At 39.7% G+C, this 26,406-nt stretch overlaps 1 protein-coding gene across 5 annotated transcripts in view; it reads right to left on the bottom strand.

Moving 5' to 3' along the window:
- Window positions 1-6,189: 6,189 nt before the first annotated feature.
- Window positions 6,190-26,406, bottom strand: part of SLIT2 (slit guidance ligand 2) — a 383,800-nt gene continuing 363,583 nt past the window's right edge. For 4 of the 5 annotated variants that reach the window (XM_033856893.2, XM_019928425.3, XM_019928427.3 and 1 more), the window contains 4 exons: window positions 14,917-15,071; window positions 9,476-9,767; window positions 9,054-9,265; window positions 6,190-7,962 (listed from right to left, as the gene is read on the bottom strand). In XM_033856893.2, coding sequence (XP_033712784.1) covers window positions 7,721-7,962; window positions 9,054-9,265; window positions 9,476-9,767; window positions 14,917-15,071 — 901 coding nt within the window. In that variant the 3' untranslated portion in view covers window positions 6,190-7,720. Of the gene's footprint in view, window positions 7,963-9,053; window positions 9,266-9,475; window positions 9,768-10,048; window positions 14,621-14,916; window positions 15,072-26,406 lie in introns of those variants that run through there. The other variant, XM_073805113.1, reaches the window with a different exon arrangement.

The raw sequence follows: 26,406 nt of genomic DNA, 5'->3' as shown, positions 1-26,406 counted from the left end.
CACTCTAGGTCTGAACAAATTGAACTGCCAGGACCTCTTCCCTCTTTGTACGCTTGGCCTTTCAGTGTGCAGCGTTGTGACCACAGCTGTGATGAGAATCACTACACTCCCACTCTTCATTCTCAGACTGTCCTTCCTAATGGTAAAGTCCTGTGTTAATGTTCTAAAATATGAAACCATTTAGAAGAAAGAGGGAAAAAGGAAAATCAGATTATATGAGACAGAATAGGGACTTCCACTTCATTCTCTGAGCTGTGAGACCACCATGCTTTTTTTGCCAAATGATAAGAGATTTATTTCCTAATCAAACGGAGTATTGTGCATGTCATTCAGAAATGTGTTCCTGTTCATTTCACAGCTCCAAAAAGGAGTGGACAGGCATCAGAAGGGAAGAATTGTAGCTAACATAGGAATAATAGGAATGAAAAAATCAATGTAGAGATGTAATTGAAAGTAAGAACTGGTGGTCGAGGCAATTGAATGGTGATATTGTGAGCAGAAACCAAACAGGATCAAGTAACTGCAAGATCAGGCAATTCAAAGATGTGCATCTTTCTCCTTTCTGGGATAATGCAGGTCTTTGAAATTGTGAACAGGGATGTTATCAGACATGCCTATTCAAAGAGAAGTTTCTCTCTAGTTCTTCTTCATGTCTTTTTTTTTCTTTTCTTACAGAGAATGCCTGAGGCCTGGAATGTGTCCAAGCCTGCAACTTTGTGGCTGATATAACTGGACTAGGGCATGTCCCATTCTGTCCTTGAGACTACCTTAGCAACAGAATTCAATTGCTCCCGGCTGGCTCCCTCAATCAAGGCACACCTGAGTGGAAGGATGACCAGGAATCCTTCAGTAGCCACATAAAACTCATTCCATCTCTCTGGGCTCAGTTTCTGAAAGAAAATTCCTGTAAAAAAGCAGTACTTATTTTTCTTTACCAAATGAGAGATATAAAGAAGATTTTAATGTGTTTTTATTGGGCAAGCGAGTGCTATTCCTGGACATTTTTTAACAAAAAAAAACCAAGATAATTCCCCTTGAGAAATACTCATTTCTCTGGTATTACCTTATGAGGACATTCACAGACTTTGCCCATCAATTCCAATAAAATCAATATCGCATTATGGTTGGAGTCAGGAAATCTGGACTGTGTGACCTTGGGCAAGTTACTTAATCTCTCTGCCACAATCTTATGAACAAACTGAAGATAATTCTAGCCATTTCAAGGAGGGAGAGTAAGATTAATGACAGCAAGTATTTTGGATGATTGTCTCTGTGGCTCTTTCTCCCACTCTCTCATTTTGTGTGTGTGCTTTTTTTACATTTGATTTTCTTTGGAATCCAAATTCAGCCACCTACATACTGACACAAAGGCAAAGGTAGTTTCAAATGCAAGATGGCAACGCCTCCACTGGGCTGAATTTTGTGTCTCTGGACACAGTTAGCACTTGCAATGTCCTCTATTTCCCTTCTGTGGGAGGAAGAGGCAACTGAGAAGTCCATTTGGAAAAGAACTGTTGCATATATATATATATATATATATGCAATATATATATATATTACTCTCTCGACTCTGTTTCAATAATTTTGTGGCTTCTTGCTTTCAGGAATCCTGTTTCTTCAGCCCCAGTAAAACCTTCCAATGTTCAACTCGCTCATGTAAGAGATGAGCTGGTGTGGCCTTGCTCCTTCAGCTTAGACCTCTGTATTCCCTCCAGTATCTACCTCAAGTGTTTGCCCCACACCTTCACAAGCTGTCACTGCAGGGGATAAACCAGTCCTTACTGACCCACTGAATGAGTGCCGCGTGACCTCACCAACTCTTCCAGTTGTCATCCTGACTCACCTCTTCTTTTGCTATCAGACTTATTGAGAGGGAAGTCTATTACTCATAACTTCTGTTCCTCTCCATGGCTATCCAGCTACTACTCCATCATTCTATTAAAACTGCTCTTTCTTCATCTCCATTCTGGGACCACTTCATTCTAGAAATGTGAGCATTATCTAAAGTTGGGTCCTATTCTTCTGGTCAAGTTCATTCTATTGAGTATCTAAATTAGCTCATCCATTTTCTTGGCTTCAGCGACCACTTCTATGTGGATGAATCTTATATCTATGGTTTTAGACATCTCAGCTCATAATCTGTTTTAAAATATCCTTTCCTACAATTTGGCAATCTAAGAGCATAAGTTACAGGCTTGGGGAGGTCACTTTGTGACGAACCTGGAATACCACACTAGAGTTTGGATGTTATCCTACAAAGGAGTTCAGTAAAGACATTTAATTAAAGGTAGTAAAGACATGATATAGAAAAATGCATTATGTTCATTCAGTGGAGTGGAAGACGGGTTGAGAGCATAAGGGTGGGGCTTCCCAGGTCAGCAACTCTGATCCTCAAGTTCTTTCCAGCCCTATGCAGTCACTATGCTGCAGCGAAACCCACATTTCAATTCTTGTGCTTTAAGGAAAAGCAGAAACAAACAGACAAGCTCAAAAGAAGTCACACCTGATTTCCCCTTCTTCCCTGCCAAACACCCAATTCATCATGAATTAGTAATTCTCCCACTGTAACAATACACTTTATAGAGTCTCTTCTAATTCATTTGCCATTTCCCCCCCTTTTTAATTCCTGGCTCTTACCTTTTTATATACTTAAGAAATAGCTACCTGATCAATTGATTTTACATTCTGCTACCCATCTAAAATTCCCATATTTCAGGTCTTGACAAATCATTCTCTTACTCAGACAATCTCAGTAAACTTCTATTGCCAACAAGAATTCTGAATATCTTAGCTCTCACCCCCATATATGGCCTGTAATTTCCACCACCATGCTTTTGCTCAAACCATATTACTTTGCTTAATAGTGAGCCATATAATGCAATTGTTCTGTGAACTGATGAAGTACTTCTCTCTCCCATCATTCTAAGCATGCATTGCTACCATGGCTCTTCTAGGCTCAATCCATATCTACAATGGTTTATTATAGAGACATCTCTCAAGATTCAGTGTAACACTGTATAGTAGTTTTTGTACTCTTTTGGTTTCTTTAATGAGAATTGGAGCATCCTAGCAGATGAAGAACAATTTTACCTCACTGGTTGGAGGAACAGCCCTTGGCATCCTCACAAAACGGTGCCCTTAATGCACAGGTATTTTTGTTTTTTCAGTTGACCCCTTTCCTGAGTCTCTGCCTTAGTGTCCAGAGCAAAGAATGCTCATGAGTTTCAAAGCATGGGTTGGCCAGCAGTTGTTTCTTTTAATCCAGCCTCATCAGCTTCTGAGTTCATGAAAATGCCTTTGAGATTCCAGAAATACTATTCTTAATCTTCAGTGCTATTGTAAGTGTTGATATTTTCTGTGTCTTCAGAGGTATTTCATTTGGAACTGCGTTAAACACTACTAACTAGTTGCTATTTTACAATGAAAATCCATTTTTGTTGGCACTTTAAAAGCTTACCGTAAACAGACGCTCAAAAAAATAGATGAAGCGAGTTAATAAAGCCAGAAAATAGTCATTGTTGTATTACACACATGAAATAAATATATGCCTCACTCTGACCACACTGACTTCTTTTGTTCCCTTGACTACGCAAGAGTCTTTCCCTCCTCAGGCCTATAAACAGGCTGTTCCCTCTGCATGGACTCCACCCCACTTGACCCTCACATACATTTCCATCTGTTTCCATTGCACATCCTACTTTATCCTTCACAACTTAGCTTCAGCGTCACTTCCTCACAGAGGCATTCCCTAACTCCCAATATGTATTTGATTGGATCCCTCTGCTCTACGTTTTTCTAGTACCTCATAATTTCTTTCAGGGAGATTATCACAATCTGAAATTATATATTAGTTCAGTCATTTGTATATTATCTATCACCCATTTTAACCTCAACTCCAAAGGCATGGAGTGTGTGCTCTAAAACGGCAGAAGCAATATCTGTTTCGTTTGAAACTATATATCAGAAGTTTGGCATAGCTCCTTGCACATAACAGGAGATAGGAAATAAAAATTTAAGTCACTTTTGAGTACCCAAGAGAGGATTAAGAATGAAAAATAGCTTATGTATTTCATATAGCTTTATATACTTTATATAAAGCTTCATATACTTTTATAGCTTAAATACTTTTACAGCTTATATACTTTTACAGCTTATATACCTTTACAAACATGACTTTTGAAATAATGGTCACTCTATGAGGCAGATGACACCATGACACTCAGGATCTTTAAGTCCTGAATCGATTTCCACAGTCTTTCAATCATTTCTCCAGAAAGAATTGCTGCTGACAAAGCAAGCCATCCAAAAAGAAAATGCTCAGAGCAATTCTAAACCCAGGGTTAGTCTATTAGTGCTTAGAAATAATTTCAGGAAATCTGTGGTGAACACAAATTCTGAAGAGGGAGAGAGTTATTATTCAATGAACACATCTTAAATTGAACACATGTCAAACCTCCATGGCATGTCCTTGACGGTACCGCCTCACTCATGTGAGACTTTAAACACATTAGGGATGTTTAATTACTTTATCTTTTCAGATTAAAACTATACATTACTGGGCTTCCCTGGTGGCACAGTGGTTGAGAGTCCGCCTGCCGATGCAGGGGACACGGGTTCATGCCCCGGTCCGGGAGGATCCCACATGCCATGGAGCGTCTGGGCCTGTGAGCCATGGCCACTGAGCCTGTGCGTCCGGAGCCTGTGCTCCGCAATGGGAGAGGCCACAACAGTGAGAGGCCCGCATACTGCAAAAAAAACCCCCAAAAAACTGTGCATTACTCTGTGAAGCAGCCTTGACTCTGAGATATGCAAAATGCTTTTTGTTTTAATATATTGAATCTGTTGGAAATACTCCAAAATAGTTTCCTATTAAAGAAATCCTATGGTCTAGGCTTTGTAAGTAGGCAGCCTTTTGTAACATGAATAATGTCCTTATCTCATTTACTAGTAATTATTTGACTATTGAATTTTCTCAAAGAAGGACTCTTGCAGAATGTAGCCCCATTACGAAGCAAATAATCCCCTAGGAAACTTGCTAAATCAGCCCAAATTCCAGGCAAACATAATTCTATTTTGTGTCTTTATAAGCAGGAAGGAGAAAGAATAACATTCTGTAAACTACTATATTTCACTTTTTTTCCCTTAAAAAACAAAAACAAAATAAAGTCTCTAATGAAGATTACTTAAATTGACATGATCAATAGAGAATAATTGTGCTGTGGAAATGAGTGCCAAGGCTTAAAAGTCCCTTAGTAGAGGGTAGTAATTACTGAGCTTCGGCCTTTACCTCTTGAACATAGACCACGTGATCTGAAGGGCCTGAGCTGGAATTCAGCTCCTCTGTTTTCGAGCTGTTTATGCCTGTGGAAAACAAGCAGCATAAAAATCCCACAGGTTTGTAGAGGGAGATGAATATTTCATATAAAGCCCATGGCATAGCACCTGCCATATAATAAGCCCTCGAAAAGCAATGACTATTAAGATAATGCAAACCCTTGAAGAAAAGAAGCAACCAGTGGGAATAAACAAATGGCTTACAATGACTGCATAATATTTATATTATTAAAATGTAGACATTTTAAACAAGAGTGAATAAATGATTGGACATTTGTGTCTGTGAAACAGCAGTATGTGTGTGCGCGTGCGCTTGCGCGGGTGTGCATGTGCACACGCGTGTCCACGTGAGTTCACGCACACATGATTTTCTTACAGGGAAATAAATGAAAAACTTTTAGCTGGTGGGTGAGGATTAATATCCCACCCAGTCAGTGTTATTTTCCTGTTCTGGATAGTATATCTAGATATTACCAACCCTTGCCTGACAGTACCTTTGGAGAAAAGTTCTCTTTTTCTTGTGTTATTTTCCATCTGGATCTAATTGAGGGGAAAAGAACAGCATAAAGGAAAATACCATTTTGGTTGAGTTAGATTTCATCTTATAATATTTTTTGGGGAAAAATTAATTGAATATGCACTGTTTTTCTTCGCCAAGAATATGTTCTTTTCTCCATCTCTTTCATGTGGCCATCCCAAAGTACCCAGATGTCACAGTATGCTGATCTCAAACCAATTTCTGGCAACAAAAAGGTATAGGTTTCCCTCCCTGTTCTTTTGGTATCACCTTGATTAAGAAATTCTTAAGGAGGAGACTCTAAATACTGTGCAGTTTCTAAGAAAACCAACAAGCTGTTAATGAAGTAAATATCTGTTTAATTTACAAACATCAGTAGTGTAACTGATATTAGTCTGGAGAAAGACAAAGCACACTGAATTATACATGTACGTCTAGTTTTCTTTGTAAAAATGTTTTTGGAAAGAAACATCTGCATCTTTACAGGGTACCCTGGGATTTTAATGAGGGAAGAGCACAGTCCACTATAAATCCTTATCAATTCTACATTGTAATTTAGCAGCAAACATGTTAACATGGGAACATTAAGGTAATAAAGGAGCTTTATTGTTTGGGGGAAAAAAAAATCACAGTTCTTGACATTACAGCCTTTTCTCTCCCTGCCCCACCCTCGGTAAAAGGGCAAAAAAAGTCGAGGAAATAATTAACTTGTAAAAGATCTACTTTTCTAGTGTCGATTGCTACACACCATTTCTGTTCTGTGAGGACACGCTGCAGAGGGGCGCTTCTTTCTGTACAATGACCGTCTCACGCATAGACTTTACATACCCTCTGCAGGTGTCCTGAATGAGGCCAGTAGGTCAGTGACACCAGTGGTCAGATGTCAAGGTAAACAAACAGATCAACACATATTTATCCCAAGATAACACCCTATGTTAGTACTATTGCCAAAAAAACCACAAAAGAATCCTGATTTTTAAGTTTGAAAATGTACAAAAATATCAGGACAATTATAAATTAATATATATTAAAGCATTGAGAAACAGCAAAAGGATGGCCTAGAATGTTAAGTACAATGTACTTTGATACAATAAATATTTCTCATTGAAACCGAATACTGTATAGGGCTGTTTAGAACTCATAGAAACAAAAATTCATATTATTACTAATTTATTTATCAATAATCTATTGGTTCTTTATCATCTCCTTTGTCATTTATATTACAAAAAATTAATACTGGAAAACGGTAGATAAACACTTTTGTGTGCTTCTCCTGCTAACATGCTGACGTTTAAAAAGAAGATAAAATTTATTTTAGCACTCTCGTCTCCTCTGATGAATGGAACCCAGGTCTTCAGGATACTTTATGTTCTGCACAAAATATTTCTCATCCGTTCATTCTGGCTGTGAATGCTGGAGTTCCATTCATCTGCCTTGCACCCTCACTCACACACATGTGCTTGGTCTGTCCTCATGAACTGCGTAGATGCAAACCAGGGCACAGGAGATTATGCTCTGGGCAACTTCACATCAGCAGAGAGAACCTCGTCTCTCCCCTGGGTATGTGCTTCTGCTGGTCTCCAGCAAGTTACGAAGATGAATCCAAGTTACCATGGTTTCCATCATTGCTCTAATGCCTTCAGGTGTATCATTCTTTATACTTCTCCAGTGTTGGGGAAGCTTTAGTTCAAGCATTTCTTTTTTTTTTTTCTAAATGCAGAAAAAAAGTCTTCATTCTCATAATAAAAATAAGTCTGTTCTGTATTTTACAATATATTTCAATTATTTCCACTATGAAGCATTCGTGAGTCCAACAGGGTCAAGAAGTATACAACATTTTCCAAAGACCAAAGCTGCCAGGGACGTGGTTTAGGAGGCGCAGTGGGTACAGCCACACTTCACCACCTTCTCAACCTCGTCCACAAACGATGACCCATCAGTGCATTCGAAAGTGTATTTCCGTCGCTTGCTCCTCAGAGGTCCGCAGCACTGCCCGCCTGCACACCCCCCTCTGCATTCCAACCGGGAGACCTTCTTAGTTGTTTGGCAAGCGGCATAGCCCTGCTGCTTTTGGTAATAATCTCTTATCCGTTCCCCTCGACAAGAGATTTCTAGAAAAGAACAAAAAGCACAAGCAGTATAAGGGCAGTCGCTGTCAGTCGTGCGAAGTGGCTGTGAATCTACCACTCAGTTCAGGAGACACTGCTTTCGCTTCCTGTTTGTAACGGCTATTTTCAGTGTTATGCTATTCCACATTACGGCCCGGTGGCACAGCCTTCAGTTCTTTGAAAAACACTTCTTTTCGGCCTTTATTTTGAGCAAAGTGAATACTTTATATGTGGACTGTAAATACTATGCTTTCGGGCTGACAAGAAAATTGGATTCCTAAATCTTTTCTTTTATAGCAAAAATATACATCTTCTGTTTTTACACTACTAACAGCTGGTTTTGTTTACCGAGGGCGCCGTTTCAGAGAGTACGCAATTTAATTTATTAGACCTGGAGTTTAATATCGTTCAATCTGTTACTTAATACAAGTAACATTCCACTAACTTCATAAATTACCCAAGTATGAACTAGTTCAAAAAGAGACATCTGCTAAAAGCCTCCATGGGCACGTTCCTCTCGTCTCATCCCTCCGATACACACAACAAAATCCCTGCCAGCTGGAGGCAAAGCACATTCTGATCACGCAGACACAGGAGAAGGAAATAGGTGGGCTGAGATGTCAGCCTGTTTCCATCCCTCTCACCTGCATAATTTACTGTGATAAATCAGTTGACTCTAAGGTCAAAGGCGATTTTGTCCTAAAACTAGAGCAGAATTATTAGTACCGTCTTCTCTGTGCCAGAAGATGAATCAGTAATCTGTACAGATGAGAACAGCAGGTAAAGGTAAGAAAGAAGGAAAGTAAATGTGCTCCCGCCTAAGGGAAAAGTAGTATTTCATAGCAAATCAAGTGTGAGAAAACTTGTGAAGGGTGTATAATATCTTGCAACGGAGGTTTAGGACATTTCACATCTGTGCCTTCCTGTAACACTGTTAAGTAAATCAACAGCAGCAACTACAAATACTGCAAAGACCTGGCGTTCCTCATATCACTCCCCTCTGTGTGTCTTCCTTTCTCTCTCTCTCTGTTCAAAGATGGGGGCCCCTCTTGCTTTGCCAAGATAGAGGTCGGTGCCCACCTGGGTTGGCTTACCTCGATCACAGCTGTCCCCAGTGTATCCACTGCTGCATTCACAGTAGGGCTGTCCCAGTCCTGAGAGCCTGCATTTCCCATGCTTACACTTGATCGCCTGGCAGGGGTTAAACAGATCCTCCTCTTCATCACAGAGGACGCCCCCATGGCCCTCCAGGCACTTGCAGCTGTAGGAGAAGGCGTTGATGGGCAGACAGGTGCCATGGACGCACCTACAGTGGAGGACCGCAGAGATGGAAATGGGTCAGGCAGAGAGGATAAGAATGGAGGAGGGAGGATGATGGATGGAATATAAGGGAGGCAATGCTAATGAACTGACTTCTTTCTCTCCCTTCCCCCTCCCGCTTTCCTTCTTTCCTCTCTGGGGTTTTGCTTTGAAGGTTGGAGTGTGTGGGTTTAACTACCAAGCAGCCCAGACTCACTTATTTCCAAGACAGGGGTCATTGGTCCTCTGGTCACAGAGGGGCCCCGTCCATCCTTCCTGGCACTCGCAGGTGAAGCCGGACTGGGTGCTAGGCTGGCACGTGCCGTGGGCACACACCTTCTTGTGGCACGGCTCACAGCCGGGCAGGATGCCGGTCTGCATGGGCACCTTCCGGAAGTCCTGCAGCTCGCTGTTGATGTAAAGGTTCCGGATGCAGCCGTGGAAGCTTGTGCCGTTCTGCCCGGGGGCCTGGCGCAGAGCTGCGGCCACGTTGTTCTTCCCTGGCATGCCTGCGGGGGAGCACCAAGTCAGAGGTCACGCCCTTCCGCGGCTCCCCAGCCAGTGGCCACCCGGACCCTCTTAGCTCTTCCAGCGGGGCAGGAGTCTGCGTGACTCTTCTTCAGGAGAACCAGGCAGCACAAGCATCCCGTCCTGCGCTTCTCAACGGGGCTGCACATCAGAATCACATTGGATCTTTGAAGCAATACTGATGCTTGGGACCTCAGCCCAGACGGATTGATCAGATTAACTGGGTGGAGTGGGGGAGGGAGAAGGGATGTGTGTTTCTTTGTTTTTGTTTTTTGGAAGATGCTCCAGGCAATTCTAATGCACAACTAGAATAAAGAACCTAGTTTATTGGCGGTCAATCTTTAGTTTCTAACATCTGTTTTGTTTTTTGTTTTTGTTTTTTTAAATAAAAAAACCCTTATATGGAGGCATGAATCTATAAAACCTAAAATCAGGGCCACTGTATTTAAAAGCAAGGTTGGGAATGGGGGAGGGATTCGTACTCCCTTCTACCTCCACACCCACCCCCTAACCTGGACACACAGCCCAGAAGCCTAGAGCCAGACTGATTCCTTGACCAATCCTGCCCTTTAAAGATGAAGGGGGCCCAGGGCCCAGGGCCCAGAGAGCTCGGCGACATGCTCGGTGTCACCAGTAAGACTGGGTTAGAATTAAGCCGATGACACAAACTTCCCCAATCTCAGGTCATGGTTCAGTCCCCTGATTTTCAGAGAGTGAGAGCAGAGCTGGGGTTCACAGGGACCATTCACCCCAGTCCTGCCAAATTCTAAGCTGGCAGCTACTCCAGCTCACCACTGGCAATGTCCCAAACTCAGCCGTGGATGTCAGTGTCTGAAAAACTCACCCTGCTTCCAATCAGGACAGCACTTCATTCACATCCTTTTTTTCCCCTTGCTAATTGAGAGTGAAACCTTCATATTCCAAGAAATCAGGACTATAAAAGAAATTCCTCCAAAATCAGAATTCGCAATCTTTGTGTGTGTGTATATATATATATATATATATATATATATATATATATATATATACATACACACACACACACACACATATATATATATATATTCCACCAGTGACGGTCATCTGGTAACCCTTATCTGGCAAAACTGAGGAATCTTTCCATGGCCTAAGCCAGACCCTGAAATAGCTCCTGGATGGGATCCTACACGAGGCAACCATCCAGGTTGCTGCGGGGGAGGGGAGGGAGCCAAGGCCTTTAGAGCAGCTGACCTTCCCCCCAGTGCTCACACCATCCCTACACCTGGACTCTGAGCTACTGGTTGGAGGGTCGAGGCTGGAAAAGACCAGGGCTGTCACTCTCTAGAGGGTTTGTTGGTTATAAAGACCACGAGCCACAGTACTCTCTGGGCGCTGCCTTGTGGCAGCATCTCCTTTCCCATTCGAAGGACCTCCATTCGAGGTCTAGCAGGCACCAAAGTCAGATAGCCGCTTATACAAAACCACTAGGCTAGAGGTCAAAGTCTGTATTTTTGGCCTGTGTGCACTTGGGCCAGTCATTTCCCCTCTCTGGTGCTTAGTTTTCTCATCTGTAACATGAGTGGATGGACCAGACCAGTTGTTTCCAAGCCCGTCATACATAAGAGCCACCAGAGGGGCGCTGTTGAGAAGGCAGCTTCCCAGGCCCCCATCTCTCCTCACCTGAGATTCTAACCCAGAATGACGGTGTGGGCATAGAAATCGCAATGTTAACATGCAAGCTCAGGTGACTCTGGTGCAGGTGGTCCTGGTCACATTTTGACAGGTACTGAATTAGTGTCTAGGATTTGAAGGTCATGAGTTCAAGTTTTTAGTCTGTGTGTGTCTGGCCTTGGGAACTGGGTTGCTTTGTAGAGTGGGGTCAAAAGGATGGAATGTTCCATTTCCAGGAGAGGACTAGTGACTGGGAATTCCTTGTTTGGGGGTAAGTTCTACATAGTCATATCCATCCATCCAAAACATGTGGACTTTTTTTTTGTGGCCTCTCCCGTTGCAGAGCACAGGCTCCGGATGCGCAAGCTCAGCGGCCATGGCTCACGGGCCCAGCCACTCCACGGCATGTGGGATCTTCTCAGACTGGGGCACGAACCCGTGTCCCCTGCATCGGCAGGCAGACTCTCAACCACTGCACTACCAAGGAAGCCCAAACATGTGGACTTTAATGTCCACACATTTATGGTCCTTTCTTCAGAGGTTAAAAAAGAACTTCTTCCAAGACTATTTTCAATTAGTCACGCAACACACATATGTGCACATGTCAAGACTAACTACAGACCCATGAAGTTCCACAGCAGGGAGAAGCAATTAGTAAATGTGTTCCTTCTATTCCCAAACTAACAATGATAAAGGTCTAGCTTTGATTGTAGTAATTTTTAAATGAAAATGTTGATACATCACACATATAGTTACTTTCAGTAGGATATCATGAAGTCAAGAACTATCTTAACTCAACCTTTTCAGGTGCTTGGTAGACTTCTGACCAGGGAACTAAGTCTTAACTGAAAAACAGAAGTAGATCCATGTTTGTTTTCCTTTAGCCTTTCCTCTATGCCATGGACCATAGCTGGAATTCAATCTATCAAACAATAGGTAACTTAGTGGACGGTTTTTAGCCTTAACAAGCTCTACATATTTCAAAATGACAATAAACAGACCAAGTGTCAACACTGATGTCTTCTGTACAATGGGGGCATTAGGAGAAGATTTGTGATGCACGGAGGGGTCTCTATGTGCAGGTCTTTACTTTTTTTAAAAAAAAACCCTTTAAGTAATGTATGTTCTGGTTGGACAATTATACCGAAAAACATAAAGATTACAGTGCTTTGCATCAAGTAAAGCCTATATCATGGGTAGTTGAAAACCCAAAGGTAGGGAAACCTGCCTCCCTGTTTTGCTAGAAAATACTCCTGCAAGGGCCTAAGGCATGGAATGCATCACCTTTGGGCCATCTTCCTTGGGGAGTGTTCCTGTTTGCAGACTTTGAGAAAAAAGAGAGCTTGTTTACCTTGCTCTCCTTTGCTAATTCAGGTTCTCCTGCTTTTACCATAAAGAATTCAGGGCTGCAGTCTTAGGACTGCATTGTATTTTTAAAATCCGAATTACCCTGAGTGGGAAGGAAATGAGCCCAGTGTGTTCTCTGGCAGTGAGGCTGGTTGGAAGTGGAAAGAGGCACCATCTGGATTCTTCCAGGCCCTCTACCCTTAGAAGGATTAGCACTTCTCAGTACTAATTTAAAACATTTTTTCCCCCTTTTTGTAAAAATGTTCTGGCCCAAGCACTCCCATTCTCTACTTATTATTTTCTCCACATTCTAAAGGGGTCTTAAAAGATTTAATGAAATGATTTCTAATGAAAACATAATAAAATCAAGTGAAGGACAAGTCCAGAAATAAATGAAAAGCCACAGAACTTAGACTGCTTCCTTTTCTGCTCCATGTTAAGAAGGTGAGTGGCAACGCAGGTGGCTTTGGGGTTAGACAGACCTGAACTCAAACGAGGTCTCTATCAACTTGGACATATTCCATGAAGTCCCTTAGGGATTATAAAACAAAAAATCATACCTACTTCCTAAAGTCTCTGAGGGTTAAGACTGTAAAAGCAGCATTGCATTGAGCACACAGCATGTGCTTAGTAAATATAATTTCTTTTCTCTCCAACCACAGGTAACATCTGTGACTTCACCCATGCCAAAGCAACTGCCGTTCATGGTAATGCAGGCAAGAATGGACGGCCTTTGCCTGTTAATGAGTCCCACAGTGTGATTCCCAGGAAGCAAACAGATCAGTCAACTTGCTGCACGGACTTAATATGAGATACTTTTATTACAAATGTATTATGGTTTCATGAAGATGTGACTGCCTTCCCCACTCCCCTGACACAGAAGGGATATTTCTTTTTCAGTTTTGTATTCTTCATGCACCTATTAATTTAATTCTCAGCTTATGGGAGGTGCTCAATAAATATTTACAGAAATGAACCAAAGACTTTTAACTGCTTTAAAAAAAATCAAAAGTCTATCAGTGTTCAGATTTTCTACTGCTGAAATTATTAAAAACAGAAGTGCTCTGGAATTTCAGGAAATTTCCCAAAATGCTTTCAGGGAAGGCTTTGAGGGGTTAAGAAACTTATGCAGCATCCCAAGGTCATTACTGTGAAAATAATGATGTGAAGTTCATGAAATACCTGTTATGGTGAAGAAATTGGTTACATTGACCTGTTCAGAAACTTTAGCTTATTTATCTGTAAAATGAGTTAATTTATTTAGTCAATTCAATGTAATTTAATTCAGTGCAACTCAATTCAAAATCATATGCTTTCTTGCCTGAAAGTTGAAATTCTGTCTCCAGTATATATTTACTCCTCCAGATAGAGGTAAAAGTACAAGCTCTCTCCATCACAGGTCTTCTCCTCGGAGCTCCTTCAGAAGTTTGCTCAGACTCTATCCCTCATCTATTTACTCATCTGCCTTCATGCAGCTTAAAAATAAAGTCGAGTCTTCACTCTGTCATTCCAGGCCCTAATCCACCTTTCTGACCGTCTCCCTTGTCCATTCACCATAAGGTCTTAGCTAAAGAGAAGTACTTCCTGCTGCCCCAATACAAGTTGTACGTTTAATTTGTTCATTCATTCATTTGATTTCATTAATAATTATCCTATCCTGTACATGAGTTCGCAGCTGACAGTAGAGGCATTCCAGCATAGTGACATTTAACTGAAGCTGGTAGTGTTCGCCTCCTTAACAGTGCTGGGGTGGGTCATGCGCTCCTCAGTTTGCATCACACTTGACTCCCCATCTTCTTCATTGTCTGTATTTGACCTCTAACCAGCTTTCTTTTTCCTATACACCAGAACAGTAAGATTAGATTTTATGATGTTTAAATCACCTAGTATGTGACAGACACAAAAGAAACATTCATGTCCTTCTCCACTCCAACCACACATTTTGTTAGACCCAGAGCCAGGGTTACAACATGGTCTCTTATCACGCATTTAGGGCTCTTTCTTTTCTATCCTTGTTGTCCATCTTTCAATGACTGATCAATGGCCATGGCACCAGGCATCAACAACTTCAGGATCAGTCTGTGATGAGCATCAAAGGGTTTGGGAATCCACGGAATTTGGAAAAGCGCTTACCTCCGACATAGAGTGGGGAGTCAAAATTCAAAGTGGACTGCTTTGACAAGTTGGTGATGATTTTGGGGCTCCCTCCATCCACAGAGAGGGAGAGACTTTGATCCAGGGCGAGTAGTTCCACAATGTGAAAATTTCCATCATTGATCGTCTCCACGCTATTAAAAAAAAAAGATAACTTAACTGATCCTCCAATTTTATATTTATTAAAGAAAAGGAGTTACAATTCAAACTCCAATAAGCTCTTTTTGGGAAAAGATACTCCTATTTAACATTAATAAAGATAAAGGCCAGTAGTTGATTTTAAAATAAAAGATATTTTCAAGGAGATATAATCATTTTTTATTTCTTGGGTAATACAAAATAAGTTTGTTCTCCCATTGGGAGAAGTGGAAATGAATACATTTTATCATTATCCAATCACATTCTCCCAGTATGTAGAAATTCCAAAGCATAATTTATGCATTTGATTTTAAATGTCACTAAAGTTTCATTTGTTCAGATACTGTTACTCCAAATTGCATTCAAAAGACAACTAACTGATACCTGTGCCAAATATACTTTTTAGACATTGATCTTAGGGGATCATTGGTCTCTGCACTCTTAAGCACTACACAGTAATACTTATTAGAATCAAACATACATATAAATGCAGGAAGAACCAACTTGGCAGGATCACTGCACTTTTTGAAATTTGTTAATTGATAATATACTCTCATTTTCTTTGCATTTTTCAGAAGGATGCCCATCAAATGATATTACTGTGAAGATGATTACGCTCAGTGGAGAGGTGGGAATAATGGATTAAATAGAATGCTTAACATAGTCATGTCTAGGGAGTCTAGTGATGACAATGGTTCTTCAATTTCTCTTCTATAACTTTCAAGGGACAGGTCCAACAATCATTACATCCGCCTTCTTAACAATTTGAGAGGGCTTATGGAAATTCATAAAATGGACAAAAACAAAGAGATTAAGAAACAGGTAAACGGAAAACGACAATTGAAAATGAAGTTGGGTGCAATTAGCAGGTAGGTGCTATAAGGTTTTAAAGGGTGTCTGTCAACCTAACACAAGTGTTACATCAGGCAAAGATGCAAACAGGACAAATTGAAACAGGAGCAACAAAGAAAACAGGATCAATAGTGAATATTAAAGAACTAATATACTGAGATGTTGACTCGAAAGATTGGAAAAAGGGCTCAAAAAGGGAAATATGGGAACATACTATAAGGAAGATAGTGAATACCTAATAGTCCCTATGCAAGAAGATTGCTTAAATTTCCAGGCACTGATATTTAAATTTGCAAATACGTCAAGCCTGGAAAATAACAGAAAAATGTATAGATATTTCTTCATGGTTCTCACCACAGGAGTCTAATCTTATTCCATTGTTTGCCGACATGGAATAAAATGTTTTTGTGATTTGACAACAATATAAACCATTCTGCAGAGCTGTGAAAACACCTGAAGTTCTCTGGTGTTAAGTAGTTAAAAGTGTCCACGTGTGCAGGAATTTTTAATAACCTGTTTCAGATATCATCTTTAAAAAAATAAATGTTAGATGTGCCAATCAATATTTTTGCGTTTTACACATTTAATTATCCCAACACTTGATACCACTAAAATCAACAGAGGAAACAATATACAAGGAAAATACTTTCTAAATAAAGTTGCCTACCAGATGTTAGTGGTCTTAAATAATACCAACTACTGGTTAAACATACATATTTTAGAATCAGATAAGCCTGGATTTGAATGCTGGTCTTGCATTTATTAAATGTTTGACCTTAGATAAGTAACTTAATTGCTAATAAACTTCAATCTTCTCTTCAGTAAATGCTAACAAATATTCCCCCCTCCTATGGTTAATTTGAGGTCTATCCCTATGAAATGATTTTTTTAAATGCAGAACAAAACATCTAGCCTATAGAAAGTGCAAAGTTAAACGCTAGATATTAGTATCATCACCGTCGTCATCATTACCACCACCACCACTGTCATCATATAAATAATCCAATACTACTTCAGAATCTTCTTCAAGAAGAAATTAGTCAGGCTTTATTTTTAATATTCATTGTAAGATAATGCTAAAGACTGGCAGAAATATAATAACTTCTTTGGGGACATATCCAAATTATTAGAAGTTTTAAGTAAAATATTAATATAAAGATATACATAGAGAAGGTGGTAGTCAATTGCTTTTTCCTTTGTCATCGTATACAACTCTTTAAGTGGTTTTATATGAATACTCTGTGAACAATGACCTTATTTAATTTATAACTATTAATAATGGGCCCCCCTTTTCCCTTTACAGTTGCAAAGAAAAAGACTCATTTGTACTAGGGAACTGGTTCTTGGTCACACATCAGTCTTAGGCAATTGATCTAAGTATGTCATTGTTGATGATGATGTTTGGTGCAGTGTAGCTGAAAGGTTTAATACCTTTAAAGTTCTGCACACTCTAAAGAAGTGTTTCAGCTGGGAAGCTGGAGGTAGGTAGCTTCATTATTAACTCATTTTACTTCCTACTCCTTTATTCCTTTCTTTACTTTTTTCTTTCTTTCTTTCTTCCTTTTTTTTTTTTTTTTGTTTCCTGAGTACATGTCTTTAACTCCCACTAATTGTAAGCTCCTTTAATTCAGGGGCCCTGTATTATTTATTTCTTCCTTAATGTATCCAGTAGTGTCTGATAAATAGTAGATGCTCAATAAATGTATGTTAAGTAAATTAAAGATAGGGGAGTTGTATTAAGAATAACATATAGGGCTTCCCTGGTGGCGCAGTGGTTGAGAGTCCGCCTGCCAATGCAGCGAACACGAGTTCGTGCCCCAGTCCGGGAAGATCCCACATGCCACAGAGCGGCTGGGCCCGTGAGCCATGGCCGCTGAGCCTGCGTATCCGGAGCCTGTGCTCCGCAACGGGCAACGGGAGAGGCCACAACAGTGAGAGGCCCGCGTACCGCAAAAAAAAAAAAAAAAAAAAAAAAAAAAAAAAAACATATAGAGTTTATTTAGTAATACTAGTTGGATTACAGTTATAGATAGTAAAGATCCTCCAGGCATACTTAGGACAGGACATCCAAAAGATGCATTTTATTAAAAAATTTGGAATTTTCAGTGGTGATATCCTGAAAGATAATGTTGGGAGGTAAGTCTTGCTCAGCTTATCCTAGCTCCTGTTAGATGTGTGACACTGAGTTACTGTGACTTCAGGTAATTTTTCTCTGCTTTCTTTTCCTCACTAGGGAAATGCAAGTAATAAGATCAAAGAATTGCACAGCACCTACTATGGGGCAACTTCACATGCATTAACTCATTTAAGACTCACAACTCTAAATTTGGGCACTTAGGGTACCCAAGATGGCACAGCCAGTGGCTAAACAGATTTGAAGCCAGGTTGTCTGGTTCTAGAGTACGTGCTTTTAACTATTACCATCACTTTTTTCTTTTTTTCTTTTTTTGCGGTACGCGGGCCTCTCACTGTTGTGGCCTCTCCTGTTACGGAGCACAGGCTCCGGACGCGCAGGCTCAGCGGCCATGGCTCACGGGCCCAGCTGCTCCGTGGCATGTGGGATCCTCCCGGACCGGGGCACAAACCCGTGTCTCCTGCATCGGCAGGCGGACTGTCAACCACTGCGCCACCAGGGAAGCCCTATCCATCACTTTTAAAATAAAAAACCTGAAGAGTATCTAGTACTGTACAAATGGCATGTGTTTGTTCTCACCAGTAGCCAGCCTTTAATAGATGATTTCTCTCCCAAACAGCCCAGGAATAAAGTTCTATGGAAAAAAATCTCATATGATGGTTGCACAACTTGGTACATTTACTAAAAATCATTGAACGCATATGAGATACACAGATTTGAAACTTGTTTTTGGCTTCTCTTTTCCCAATTATAAGTGAAGTTCAGACTGACTACACTTTTCTCCTCCCAAAAGCTTTCAATGTCTAATCTGATGATTCCAGAACTTGGTAAGAGTTACCACTGAGCTTAATTCGGTTTATATTTCTCAGAATTAAGTGAGGCTTTGCCCAGGCTTTTAACAGATAAGTATTGTGAAATTAATATTTTTAGAGTCTTTGGTTTTAAGATGGTATTGTGTGTATGGGGCCTGAAGAGAATATGGCAGAGCTAAGAGTATTCTAAATTGGTGTTTCATGCTGTCTCCTAAAGCCAGAGATCTGGGGGATGCCCAGGAGTCCTTTGTTTATATACCCTTTCAAAATAAAAGCAGTGATTGACGCACCAGTTGTTGCAGAATAAAACTAAGACATCATCGATTTTACAGTCTATCACGGTCATCTCCTACCTATCCACCTGCAATGTGTAACATCCTTCTGGGTCCTGACAAGTACTGACAAACACTCACTGCTCCCTAGGGAACTATATACTCCATGACTCACAAAAGTTGCAAGTGAACCACTTAACAGTGAGCCTTTCCACTAGGAAGATAAATTGCATTTACTACCTTTATTATGTAATTCAGTTTTACTACACTCATCTATTACCTGAGATTTTGTTTTCTTGGATTTCTAAATGGATGTGTGAAAACAAAGCCGTTACTCAATTGTCTCTTGGTTTGCTATAGAAAAAGAGTTTAAAAACTTGGGGCTTAAAAGAAGAGTGGCTCTAGATTGTATTTGATTGTCTTTATGTCTTCAGGACTCATTAACAATGATATTGTTACATTTCTATCTCAATTGTAAATCTTAAGGTATTTCAGTGGAGTAAAGATAAATAGTTCACTTTGCTTATGTGAACTCCTGCTTTTTTGCCAAGTATTTGTTGGCATATTCTGTGCAATAGAATAGGAATAAAAAACTAGACAAATTCAACTGGCCACCTCATTTTGATATGTCTGGTCTAAAGATGCTTCATTTGTGAAGTGTGGATGCTAATAAAAAATTTCCCTGCCCACTTCTTTGAGTGGAAGGAATGGGAAGCCTAGTGGGATTAAAGGTATTTATGTATTAGCATAAGAGTTTTCAGAAGAACGTTTTATAAAATAATTTATCAAGTAAAGTTGTATTTTGAAGCAAATTACAGATCTTCCTGAACTTACGATGGGCTTAAGTTCCAATTAACCCATTGTAAATTGAAAATACGGTAAGTCAAAAATGCACTTAAAAGAAATGCACTTAATACACTTAATCTACTGAACATAATAGCTTTGCCTAGCCTGCCTTAAGCATGCTCAGAACACTTACACTGGCTTACAGTTTGCCAAAATCATCTAACACAAAGCCTATTCTATAACAAAGTGTTGACTATCTCATGTAATTTATTGAATACTGGATGGAAAGTGAAAAGCAGAATGGTTGTCTGGGTGCAAAACGGTTGTAAGTGTATGGGGTGCTTACCCTTGTGATCGTGTGGCTGACTGGGACCTGAGGCTACTACTGTCCAGCATCATGAGAGAGCGTCCTACTGCATATAGCTAGCCCGGGAAAAAAATCAAAATTCAAAATTCTAAGTATAGTTTCTACTGAACGCATATTGTTTTTGTACCATCATAACGTTGAAAAATCGTAAGTGGAAACATCGTAAGCTGGGGACCTTATGTATGTAATTTAAATAAAAATGCACTAAAATAGAAAGAGACTTCACATTTGAACATATGGTAAGAGTCACATGTAGGGCAACAGTATTTGGAGTTGGGTATTTATTCTTCAGTATCTGGGTATCCAAGCATGAAGAGTCTCCTTAAACCCCAGCATTACCAATTATTATACTCTGTGCCTAGTACTCGACTAGGCACTTTACATTAGCTGCTTCCAAGTCTCCCCGTGAAATGGAAGCATAAAGGGTGAGGTAAATTGCTCAAAGTCGTGAAGCTGATAAAAAGTGGTGCCTTCTCATACAGCATAGTCAAGAATGGCTGAGTGTTTATCATGGAAACGGTCTGTCTTTCCAATGAGACTAATTATTATTTTTTTTTTTCCCTAACATAAGCTTGTAAGTTGCATAACCCAGAGACTGTGTAGCCAACCAACCTAACAGTCTGCGGGGGAAAGTCCCCTGAAGTTGTGCAGGTTCCCTGAATACTGAAACTGAGGAAGGCATGGTACAGTACTGTACCTTTGTAACGTGTGCACCTGATTTCTTAATTTTTAAATAGTAGTCGACTATGTTTCCAAAGAAACTATCTGGTTTGGAAAATGACATTAATTTGAACCTAAAGAAAGAAGCATACAATTGTCATTAACGATTTTTAAAAAAGTTTCTGCCCATCTAGATGAAAAGAAAGTCATTTTGAAGGGCAATCAATGAACAGCTTAATTGAGAAAATAATGTGTTACTCTATGCCTGTCTGAGGGACTACCGCTGATGTTGGCTTCAAGTTTGGGCTGTCATTCATTCATTCATGGCACTACCACCACGTCCCTCTTTATGCTATTCTCCAAGCACTGTAACAAGTAGGCATGTGTGCCGTATTCTACATTCATTCACTTGTTGGGCTGCTAACGTTGTCTTTGTCTGCTGATTAGATCTCTTAGCAGGGTTCAGGCAAATGTTTAACAACTGGCTCTCTGTAAAAAGAATGAGTCTGGATTTGTAGCATTTGCTGATTACTATGGCAGAAATTACTCTCAACAAGGCTGCATCAAACAGAGGTCTTAGAACTTGGATGTGAGAAGTGATGCACACCATTAGCTCTCAGAGCACAGCCCAAATATATTCCTTTTCCATAAATGGTTCTCATATTGTGGTCCCTGGATCAGAGCATCACCTGGAAACTTGTAGAAATGAACATTTGGGGCTTATCTGAGATCTGAATCACAAACTAGAGGTGCAGCCCGGTACTCTGTATTTTAACACACCTTTCAGGTGAATCTGGTGCTAGCTCTACACCACTGCCTGTACGCCTGGCCTTGTTAGCAGTATACATGGCTACAGGAAAGCACGATCTTCTCTCAAATGTAAGAAGTAAAATGAGACAATGTGCACGCCGCTTTAGTTCTACTGGAAAATAAACATTTACCACATTTGGGTTTTCTTAAACGCACATCTTTGTTAACTACTACCTCTAAACATAATTCCATGAAATAATAGTTCTCATATCAATTCGTTTGAGACAATAATTGACATCTAAGGTCAAACATTTTATTTTTTAATTTTTTTTTCCTTTTCTTTTTGGTTTTGAGGCTCTGAAATTTAGATGTGGTACAGTGGGAAAGAACATCCTTGTTCCCAGGGTCTAGGGGCTCAGCCAGGACCACTCAAATGGCTGGGACCTGGAACAGCTGGGAGCTGGTAGGGCATAAGATCAAACATTTTAAACCCCAAAATATACTACAATAGAAACAATAATAATGGATGACAGTTTCCCCTAATTTAACAGATTTCATTTTGCTAAAATAAACAAAATCCTGGACATATATACACTACCAAACGTAAGGTAGATAGCTAGTGGGAAGCAGCCGCATAGCACAGGGAGATCAGCTCGGTGCTTTGTGACCACCTGGAGGGGTGGGATAGGGAGGGTGGGAGGGAGGGAGATGCAAGAGGGAAGAGATATGGGAACATATGTATATGTATAACTGATTCACTTTGTTATAAAGCAGAAACTAACACACCATTGTAAAGCAATTATACTCCAATAAAGATGTAAAAAAAAAAAAAACCAAAAAACCCCACAAAATCCATTTCCATCAGTGTTGAAAATTAACCAGGCAATTGAAACGAGGCACCTGATATATGACATTACTCCCATATGTGATGCTCCAATAGCACATTAGATACTGCATAATTTGGGAAACAAAGTTTTACCAAGGTAAATCTTATATAACATAAAATCATGCAATTAACTGAACTCAAATTCTCTGATGTAAGGATATGTAAAAATATCCCCTTTTAAAAACATCAGTGTGATTTTTTTTGGCCACATCATGTGGCTTGTGGGATCTTAGTTCCCTGACCAGGGATTGAACCCAGGCCCTCGGCAGTGAAAGCACTGAGTCCTAACCACTGGACAACCAGGGAATTCCCTAGTGTGATGCGTTTTTAATAAAGTTATATAAAGTGGAAACACAACAAGATTTGAAAATTTAATTCAACCAAACAAAATATTTATTAAGCTACTTATGGGAAATCTGATGGCAACAATATTATTGATGGATTTTGTTGTAATGATGGAGAAGTAGTACTTTTCATTAGAGTACATATTCTAATAAGGCCTGAGCAAGGATAGAGGCATTTAGATGAATGCCAGAAAATTAGTAAGAGCAGAATTAAGACTTGGACAAACTTCAAATTGAAGGTGAAAGAAAAAGGTTAAGAGTAACTTCATTTCACCTAAGATGACCAAGAAGATGGTGATACCTCTCAATGAAATTAGGAATGCACCAGGGTGAAGCAAAGGAAATGAACTTAGTTTTGGACATTCTGAATTTATGATCCCAACAGCTAGTAGTACTGCTTACTATTTGGTATGCTTTATTCTAAATACTCCACATGCATCAAATCATAACATTCTTACCACGATCCTGCAAAGATGGAACTATGATTTATTATTTCCATTTACCAGGTGAGGACCAGAGAGCTTATGCAATCTGCCCAAGACACACAGTTAATAGATGGCAGAGCTGGGACTTGAATCAAGGCAGACTGTCTTTAGAGCACCTGCTCTTTTCTATTGCTTCAATTTTAGTACTGAGTTGTAATGACATTCAAATGGTTCAAAAATCAGAATGATATAAAATGGTATTTATACACAAGTTGTGCCTCAGCCCCACTCTTTCCTCTCTATCCCAAGTTTTTTCCTTATGCAAGTACATGGAAATAAAAACACATATACTTATTTACCCACCTTTGACACTGTTCTGCCTTACTTTTTTTTTTATATATACTGAGCAATAGACCTTGGAAATCTTTCAATATCATAGATAGAGAACTTTCTTGTTCCCTCTTTCCCTCTCTCACTCCCTCTTTCTTTTTAACAGCACATTCCATTGTGTGGCTGCCCCGGAGTTATTTAGTTAGAAACTTGGGTTGTTTCCTAACTTTTGTTTTTACAACCTCTGCCACAGTGAATTACCTTGTGCATATGTCATTTCTATGTCACAGGTATAACTTTAGGGTAAATTCCCAGTAGTGGGAAAGATGTTTCCAAATTGCTCTCCATAGAAATTGTAAACAACATGTACTTCCAGTGTCAATGTATGAGAAGAGAGGATTTACTTTCAACTCTTGCTACACTCCAGAAAGAGACACCAAAAAGATTTTCCTCTATTGCTAGAAGGGAGACGGGAATGAAGACAAAGTGAGTGAGGAGTGAGGACAGAGCTGAGTGTAGAATTAAATCCTTGTAATGAATTGATGGGGCAGGTGTTACATTATTATTTACAGATATGGATTCTGAAACACATAAAAATTAAAGACCTTGCTAAAGTTTATATATAGTAATTGCTAAGCCTAGATTTGCACATACATCTCAGCCACTATGATTATTACTTGTTAAAAACTAGATTCTCCTGGTGTGTTGAAATAATTTAATGTTCTCAGTAGCCTCTATTTCACAAAAGCATTTAAAAATGTCAATTGGGATACTACTATATTCATACATTATATATATACATATATATATATAGTATCCATATATTATATCCACATCAATCAATTAATCAATTATCTCTCTATCTGAATTCTCAGTGATTGTTGCTTCTTTTCTTTAACTTAAAAATAATGCACTGGGACTTCCCTGGTGGCACAGTGATTAAGAATCTGCCTGCCAATGCAGGGGACACGGGTTTGATCCCTGCTCTGGGAAGATCCCACATGCTGTGGAGCAACTAAGCCTGTGAGCCACAACTACTGAGCCTGCGAACCACAACTACTGAGCCCACATGCCACGACTACTGAAGCCCACGTGCCTAGAGCCCGTGCTCCGCAACAAGAGAAGCCACTACAATGAGAAGCCCGCGCACCGCAACGAAGAGTAGCCCCCACTCACCGCAACTAGAGAAAGCCCACGTGCAGTAACGACACAAAGCAGCCAAAAATAAATAAATTTCTTTAAAAAAATAAAAATAATACACTAACTTTTGTTGATTGTTGGCCATAAACTAAAAAGCAATAAATAAATAAAAGTTATGTTTGCTCTGGACCTTATAACAGATGTCTCCATTAGATGGTCTGCAAGCAGAAACATCTATATCTGGTTCATAACAAAAACTGTGTGATGTGATATTATCCTTTTTTATAGATGTTACAGGGTATACTCTATTAGTTAGGCAAAAATGGTGATGAACATAAACTCAAAATAAGCTCTTTAGAGTAAATCCTCATTTGGATATAATCACTTGGGTTTTTACAACTTATCTAGAAATATTTTAAGTACATTTTATGTGAACACTAGCTTTAGTAAGTCAACTCCAAGAACTTTCACTATGGTTCCTGACAGTTCTATGCTGTTTCATTGCATAAAACAAAACAAACACACAAAATACCAAAAATGAACCATAAGATCAATATTCTGAAATCTTTTCATGAGCTGAAACAAATTGAGGCTATAACATTTAAGGCCTAGCAACATTTAAAATATTGGCACTAATTCATCACCATTTAGAGATGAAGTAACTATTGTATTCTGCTTGGAAACCAATAATTATGTGTTTGTTTCCATGCTCTAAATATTCCCAAGTGGGTTAGCTTACCACCAAAAGGACTTACTGAATTCCATTCATGGCTACAATGGGCATCCAATTTCCCAGAACCGTTATGAAAGATTAAATAACATGTGAAGCACACTGAAAATATATAAGTATAATATCAAGATCATAAAGGCCAGTATTTCCATTTTATGTCTCCATCAATGGCCACAAACTTTTACCCAGCATGTTTGGGCTACAAATGTGTTTTGTTTGCCACGTATGGTATTTAAAAAAAATGTGAATCCATACTGAAGGGAAAACTTTATATTTAAAAAAGCCAGATTTCTGTCTTTTCTTGAAAAATCACAAGTTCTGGCAAAACCTGGGCCCACATTTTCACATGGCAGCATTCAGGGAGACCTGAGCAGATGTAGTCTAGTCCTGTTTTGACAAAGATTTGCTTTTAGTTCACTCCGGTCATAACCACTCCTATTATATTGCCAACACCAAGGCTATGTGTAACAGGGGAGTGCTTCTCTAAAAGCTTAAAATCTTTTCAAGAATAAAAGGATGAGAGAATATTCTTTTCCTGCAATTAGCCAGTTCAGTTCATTTAAGATATCTGCCTGGAAAAACGGACTGCCTATGACTTTGCGACCTTTCTCTAAATGGTAGCAGTTATTCGTACATGTGAAGAAATCAACTAGGTAACGTCTGCAGGGCGACTGGTGTTGAGATGCAACAGAGGGGCTCTGAAGGTTAGTCTTATGCAAAAAGCACACTTTCAGGAAAATCCCACCCCGTGAATCCCACCCCATTCATGTCTTCAATATATCATCAATACCATAATATTATTATAAAACTTCCAACAGAATGATCAGATAATACACATCTTGT

The sequence above is a fragment of the Tursiops truncatus genome, chromosome 5 (genome assembly GCF_011762595.2).
Source record: "Tursiops truncatus isolate mTurTru1 chromosome 5, mTurTru1.mat.Y, whole genome shotgun sequence".
In the NCBI taxonomy this organism is placed as follows: domain Eukaryota; kingdom Metazoa; phylum Chordata; class Mammalia; order Artiodactyla; family Delphinidae; genus Tursiops; species Tursiops truncatus.
Note: the sequence above shows the minus strand (reverse complement) of the source record. Positions and strands in the feature narration are given on the sequence as shown.